The 6,543-nt window shown below is 54.8% G+C and overlaps 1 protein-coding gene across 1 annotated transcript in view; it reads right to left on the bottom strand.

Moving 5' to 3' along the window:
• Positions 1–284: 284 nt before the first annotated feature.
• LOC114485054 (E3 ubiquitin-protein ligase UBR4-like) overlaps positions 285–6,543 on the bottom strand; it is a 50,816-nt gene continuing 44,557 nt past the window's right edge. The window contains exons 40-42 of the mRNA XM_028485493.2: positions 3,941–4,031; positions 3,085–3,244; positions 285–683 (exon numbers count right to left, since the gene is read on the bottom strand). Coding sequence (XP_028341294.1) covers positions 619–683; positions 3,085–3,244; positions 3,941–4,031 — 316 coding nt within the window. The 3' untranslated portion in view covers positions 285–618. The remainder of the gene's footprint in view (positions 684–3,084; positions 3,245–3,940; positions 4,032–6,543) is intronic.

Genomic DNA, 6,543 nt, shown 5'->3' with positions numbered 1-6,543 from the left:
AGTGCCGACTGCACTGAGCCGGCCTTTGGCAGAGGACTAGAAAATCACATGTCTTTGGGCTCCAGCTCTGAAGGCCAAAAATTAAGAGAAGCCAAGGCGTTTGTTTCAGGAAAGATCATAGCCGTCAAATGCAGTGCCCCAACTTGCTGGCCAAGAACAGACAGGCTCCATTTGGCGCCAAGAGACAGCGAATGTGATACATGCAGGCCTCCCTGCTGACGCCGGCAAGGGCTGTGCAGTCAAGGAGCAGTATTTGGCCAGTGTCACTAAGGAGGGGTTCAAGCACAGGCAACACCTTCCTTTTCAATGTGTATTAAGTCATTTGTTTATTTCTCAAGATGTGCACACTCAAGTATTCAGTTGGCCAGGACAACTCGTGGCTCCTAGGTATGTACAGGTCCTTCGACGGCTTGGGTTACAGACAACTTCATGGCTAGTGCACCACACACACAAGATAAAACAGGAAGCCTAAAATCCCCAAGCCACTCCAGGAAAAGGGAGGGAGGGAGGAGGGAGGAGCAATGATGCAGCAACCTGCGGTGGAAATCACACACAGGAGGGGAGAACACAGAGGCAGGCTGGCTTCCGTCTCCGTCGCCCGCCATTTCTGTGTGGTGCTCAGGGGACTGAGTTCAACAGGTCCTTCAGGAAGCTCTCCGGATCAGTGATTTCTGATAAGAGACCTGGAAAACAGGCAGAGACTGCTTAGCAGCGACCCTCACAGCTCACAGCCCCCAGCCCAAGTCACGGAGGCTGCGTCCACGCGGGGAACACACTGTGCTCCGACAAGCGCGGACACAGCTGCTCACGGGAGACCGGTGATGACCGCGGAGACAGTCACCGAGCAAACACCCTCGTCCTGGGAGGGGAGCTGGGCTCCGACACCTGGCGCTGCGGCAGGATTAAAGGCGTTTAAAGTGGCAGCGGCCAGTTCACGATCTCCCCAGGGCGGAGGTGCTAAACCCGGGTCGGGTCCGTGGACCCTGCAGGGGCCTGTAAGTCCACTGAAACTCGGTGCGCAATGGAGGGGGGTCCTCTGGAGAGAGTGTCTACAGCCTCCAGCAGATTCTCAGAGGGACCTGGGGCCAAACAAAGGCTAACCCCACTGCCCTCGAGGGCTGGGAGGAACAGGGTAGGGTAAAAGAACCCAACCCCTAGTCCAGGGCCTGGAGCAAGCTGCCAGAGCTCAGGAGCTCCGTTTCCTCCACTGCCAAATGGGGACAGTGACAAGTCCTTGTCCCATTCACCCTGGGGATTAGATGAGGCCGGTGATGTGAAAGTGCCCAGGGCACAGAAGGTACTCGCTCAATCAGCATCAGGTCCCCTGCGGCCCTGTCCCTCCCTCACAAGCAGGGCTCTCATTTGACCAATACGGGGTCGTTAACCCCGAGGCGGCGCGCAACACTCAAACTGAAGCCTGGGCTGATGCAGGAAGAGTGGTCCCCGTCAGCTCTTGCTGGTTTGGAAGGCGTTTTTGTCCTTGTATTTGAGTAGGGTGTGTCGGATGTCCTGAAATTTCCTACCAGTTTGACCCAAGCAATAAAGCCATGCCGTAAACACCTGCGCTCGAGTGGAAGGCGTCAGAGGCCTCCCGCCTGACCTGCCCCCGCTCTTCCCTGCCCCAGGGCTGATGCAAAGCCCTGAACAGAGGTGAATACCTTCCTTCCCCTGCCCGCCTCTTCCTCCTCTTCCTCGGACTTGTGACACTCATACTGACAGTCTTTGTAGACATTCACCAGACCCCTGGGTGACAGGTAAGGCACTGGGCCCTGAGGACACAGACACACAGGCTACCTGCTCTCAGTCGGGGTCACTGGCAAAATGTCTAGGCTGAAAAGACACCCATGGGAGCATCTAGCGAAGTTAACAAAGGAACTGGGGTGAGCGGGGGCAGCCTCTGCCCGACAGGTGACGGGGAGGCACCAGACCAGCAAAGGCCCGTCCAGTGTGGCTTCCACTGAGGCCACTGCAACAAACGGCCAAACCGGAAGAAAGGCCTGGAGCTTTGGGGAAGCTCCGTCCGGGAGGAAAGAGGGATTCACACTGAGCGTCACTCCGAACGTTTGAGGGTTTAGTGCCAGAGGACAGACCAGAAAATGCGAGTGGCGACCTTCTCTTGATAGTGGGATCTGGGGAGATTTTTTTCTTGCTCTTCACACTTGACAAAATTGCCATCGGGGAAAAGGAAACAAGCTCACAGAAGAGTTAGGCAGGTGCGGCTCCCCCTGCTTTGGCTCTGGGAGCCCTACCTTGGAAAGGACGGTGGTGATGGGGGGCTGGACTGCAGTGCCCACACCCTCAGAGGGCACGGGACTTTTAATTCTGGGTTGATTTCCCAGCTGGCCCAAGGCACCTTCCCCTGCTGTGTCACCTGATGCTTGGTTATGAAATCCAAACAAATTTTAATGTGTTTGCAATGAGGATGACAAATTTGTTGTTTAACGAACCTGTACACAGGAGAGAACAATGACTTCATTTTTACCAGCTGGGGGATGAGGAACCGTCTGGGGATGTCTCATGTGACAGCATTTCAAAGCACTGCCCTATCCCTGCTAGCAGAGATGTTCTTTGCTCTCTTTTGATATTTACTGTTTATCTTAAGAATCAAGAGTTGAAATCTTCCACACCTCCCGGGGGGCAGGTGTGACATAAGATGTCTCAGTCCCCGAAAGGCAGGAGGAAGACAGGTAAGCTCCATGTTAGTTCTCTGAACTGTCATAAGAAGCCAGGAAACCAAAAGGGGCTCCAGTGATTTTCCAGCTATGCCCCACTGGGAACTTGTTTAATCTTCAAAGCCTCAGTTACCCCACCTGTAAAATGGGGATAACCACAGCCCCGCCTCACACCGGGCTGCCCTGCGGACTGGGAAAGCGCGTGCATGAGGAACACAGCACCTGCGGTAAAGCGAGCCACACGTCACGGCCGCATCTTGTTACCAGGCACACCTGGTATGTACACATCTCTCCCAGACCCCTCGGTGGTGGCCCAAAGGCTGGTTCTCGCCTGTTCTTTCCTGTGTGTGAAGATGAAAGCGATGGCCAGCCCCACTAAGATCTGTGAAAGATGAAAAACCTTGACACTGACCAGCGGCGTCGAGGAACTCTGAGAAGGTCTCCACTGGCATGAACTCCTCCTGGAAGGCCTTCAGGGCCTTGTCGGCAGCTTCGTGGATGGGCATGTCGTTGTGGCGGATGTACTCCGCGAGAGAGCAGGACCAGCCACCCTCCGTGTTGCTGGTCGGCACCTTCTACGAGAAGTAACAGGACACACAGGCCGGGCAGGTCGCTCGGGTCAGGCAGGGAGGAAGAGAGCCCTCCCATACACATCCCAGTTTTCCCTGGAGGATGTGTTCTGCTTTCAGGAACAACAAAATTTCACTTCATTCCTCTCACAGCCCCTCTCCTAAGCACACATCACGTGAACGTACAAGCTTCGAGAGGCGATGCGTTCTTTCCTCCCCATCCCCTCCACCATTGGCAATTCTCCGAGAAGAGGGACTCGTCAACATGCTTTAATTCAGCTGTTTCATTTAGATGATGAAAGGAACCACCCCAAACCCTCTGATTCTCTCAAGGCTAAGAGGAGCGTCCCTATCATAAACTGGGCTGGAATAAGTTACACTCATACAGGGCAACGGAGTTGATCCAAACAGAGGGGACGAGAGCAAACAGAGGGTGACTCGGGGTGGAGCCGGGGGAGAGCTGCCTGTAGAAGAGGGTCTGCAGCAGCCTGAGACCGGGTCACGGGAGCGGTCATGGCTACAAATGCAGTCTACCGACGCAGGGGTCGGAGCTAGAGGGTAAACCCCTACCCTCGGCGGGTCGGCCTGTTTCTCGGGGGAGGCTGGTGGAGGAGCGGGCTGCCGAGGCAGGGTCAGAGCCACAAGCACAGACGTCCACGCCCCTGCCAAACCCAGCCACTCTCCCAGCGGCCTCCTTACCTTAAACATGTTATAAATGAGGTCAACGAGGGCCCAAAAGAGAAGGGAAGAGCGATAAGCAGAGTAGTCCTTCACCGCCTTGTCTGTCAGCCTGGAAAATAAAACCAAATCCCATGTCCGTGCAGACCCCGGGAGGAAACTCACAAGGACAGAGCCAAGCATTCTGGGAGCAGGGGAAGAGTCACGGGCACCGAGCATCACTCAGCTCCAGCCACTTGCCGTCTTCTCAGAGGAGAGCAGCCACGGGTCAGAGCTTCTGAAGCCCTGGGACCCCGCAGTTTATTCACCACAAGACACTGCGTGACAGAGTCATCTTTAGTAGCGGCTCTGCTAAGCCAGGGAAAATGGGAAAGAGGGAGACGTAAGTTGCAACACGGCAGCCAAAAGGCCACTGCCTTAAAGAGTCGCCGCAGAGTCCGGTGTTTCCCTGTGTGTAGCCCCCACACGCACTCTCGGACTTGACGGGACCTAATAAATGAGGGAGGAAACAAGGTTCTACACTTCAGTTTTCACATTCCCACTTGGAGAGTTTTTACCAGCAGCCAGCAGACCCAAAGCAGTCTCACACGGTAATCTGCCAACCGCATGCCGTGTTAAAACCAGCAAGCTGGTGGACACCTGGCGTCGGACGACAGTGATGTCTCGGATGCGAGCCACGGCCGGCCCGACACCTCCGAAATCCCGGGCTAATCCCGGAGCTCACCGCACCCCTTTGTTGCTAACCAGCATCGCTGCACTTAACCCAGCGACGCAGCCGGGATTAGAGAGCAGCCAGGCCCTGGGAACACGGCGGGCCGCCACTGACAACAGCGGCCACCGCCTTCTCGGCAGACGCTCCTGGCCCGAGGAACGATTACAGCAGGGAGGGCCACCATGCGGTACGGAACGACCAGCACCCCCTCTGCACGGTGAGTGAAGTGCCGGCGCCAGGACTTGGTTTCTAGAGCCCAAGATCTAGGAGAGGTTTTGTCTGCAAACTGCCTTCATATCTGTAATAAGTAAAGGCTAGATAAACCCTTGTCATGGAGGTTCTACACCTTGGAACAGAGCCCATACCAAAGGGACCAGAACGTAGTATTAAAACGTGTGTGCACGCGCGCACCACGTGTTTATACACGCTAGAATCATAAACATCAGACAAGCATAGATGTTATTCATTTAGAAGCTAAAACTTCACTGTATGGGCCTCAAGTGAAGGGACTACCTAGCATGAGACAGGCCAACCACACCTACATTCAGTCAATGTTTAAGTTATTAACCAAAGTAAAGTAAAATAATAAAATGAGACAATTCTGTTCGCTAAGGTATGCTACCTGTACCCTCCCTCCCCCCAACGTCTCCAAAGCGCCCACCTCCTCCCCGACCGCCACGCGTGAGGGTGCTGCAGCCGAAAGGGAAAACTACTGCGAGGTGGGCCTGTGGACGACGAAGAGAATTCTTTCTCTGCAACTCTGTGCGCTGGCAGACAAGGAAACAGAAAAGGCTCTGACGGAAGCCTAGGAAAGTCCCAGGCTTAAATACTTGCAAGTTCCTGGCAGAGGAATCTTTTATCCCGGATGTAAAACCCGCAGAAGAGAGCAACTTCTCTTGTGCAGACTCCTAGATTTTTGTGTACCTGCTGCCGCCCCCCCCACCCCATACTGGGCTGAGGACAAAGCCTGCTGCCAGTGGCACTGCCCCAACCACCAGGAGGTCACCCTCTAAATGTCCCTCCTCGGAGGGTGGCCAGCACTCTGCCACCCTGCTTCCAGGGCACCCTGCTCACACCCCGACACCCCGCCAGGGCTGCTCCTTCTTGCAGCTCTTCCGCGTTGGTGGCAGGAATCTGGGGGGGCCCCGCCCAACTTAATTATTTCTGGTTAATTAGTAAAGGTGACTAAACTGCAACAGAGGAAATGGCAACTCATGAGTGCAGCTCACACTGGATTTCCTAATTAAGCTGTGACCAAATCGGCTTTTCCTTAACTGCCTGGGACAGTAATGAATTCCAGTCTCCTAATTGAAAGCAACACAGCTCCTGTGGGTTCAGATTTCACACCTGTCACCGAGAGCCTATGCCCAGTAAATAGCCACCTTGCGTGCTAGGGATACAGGCCGAGCCTGGCTTATCAACAACTTAGTATCTTCCAGATCTAACTTTTGATTCCTAGCAGCTAGTTAACTATTAATGCCTCCGACTCTTGGTTAACACTGGAAAGTGCTATGTTTGGAATGGGGGCAGGGGCTAGGTAGGAATCTGACAAGACCGGCTCCCTCCTGCTCTACACAGAGGCTGGCACTGGCTGGATCCAACAGTAGAGCTCCAACCTGGTCTCCCCGGGCCACGAGGCGCCTACCACTAGCGACCTGATAAATCAGAGCTGATGGAGGTGGAAACACCAGGTGTGCAAATTCAGGCCAAGGCTGCTTCCACTTGGTCTGTCATTATCAGGGGCCTAAAAGCTCCTCCCCTGCACCCTTGTTGGAAATGTCCCCTCGGATCCTAGCGAAAGCAGACACACGAGGACAGACCTTCCCAAAGTGAAGCAGGTTGCCCTCAAGGGCAGAAGCAAGCTGACAACTCATAGCCTACTCTGTGGCCCAGGGAGGGCAGACTGCTCGGG

Source organism: Physeter macrocephalus, unplaced genomic scaffold (assembly GCF_002837175.3).
Source record: "Physeter macrocephalus isolate SW-GA unplaced genomic scaffold, ASM283717v5 random_417, whole genome shotgun sequence".
NCBI classification, from domain to species: domain Eukaryota; kingdom Metazoa; phylum Chordata; class Mammalia; order Artiodactyla; family Physeteridae; genus Physeter; species Physeter macrocephalus.
The sequence above is the reverse complement of the archived record's forward strand: the minus strand, read 5'-3'. Positions and strand labels throughout refer to the sequence as shown.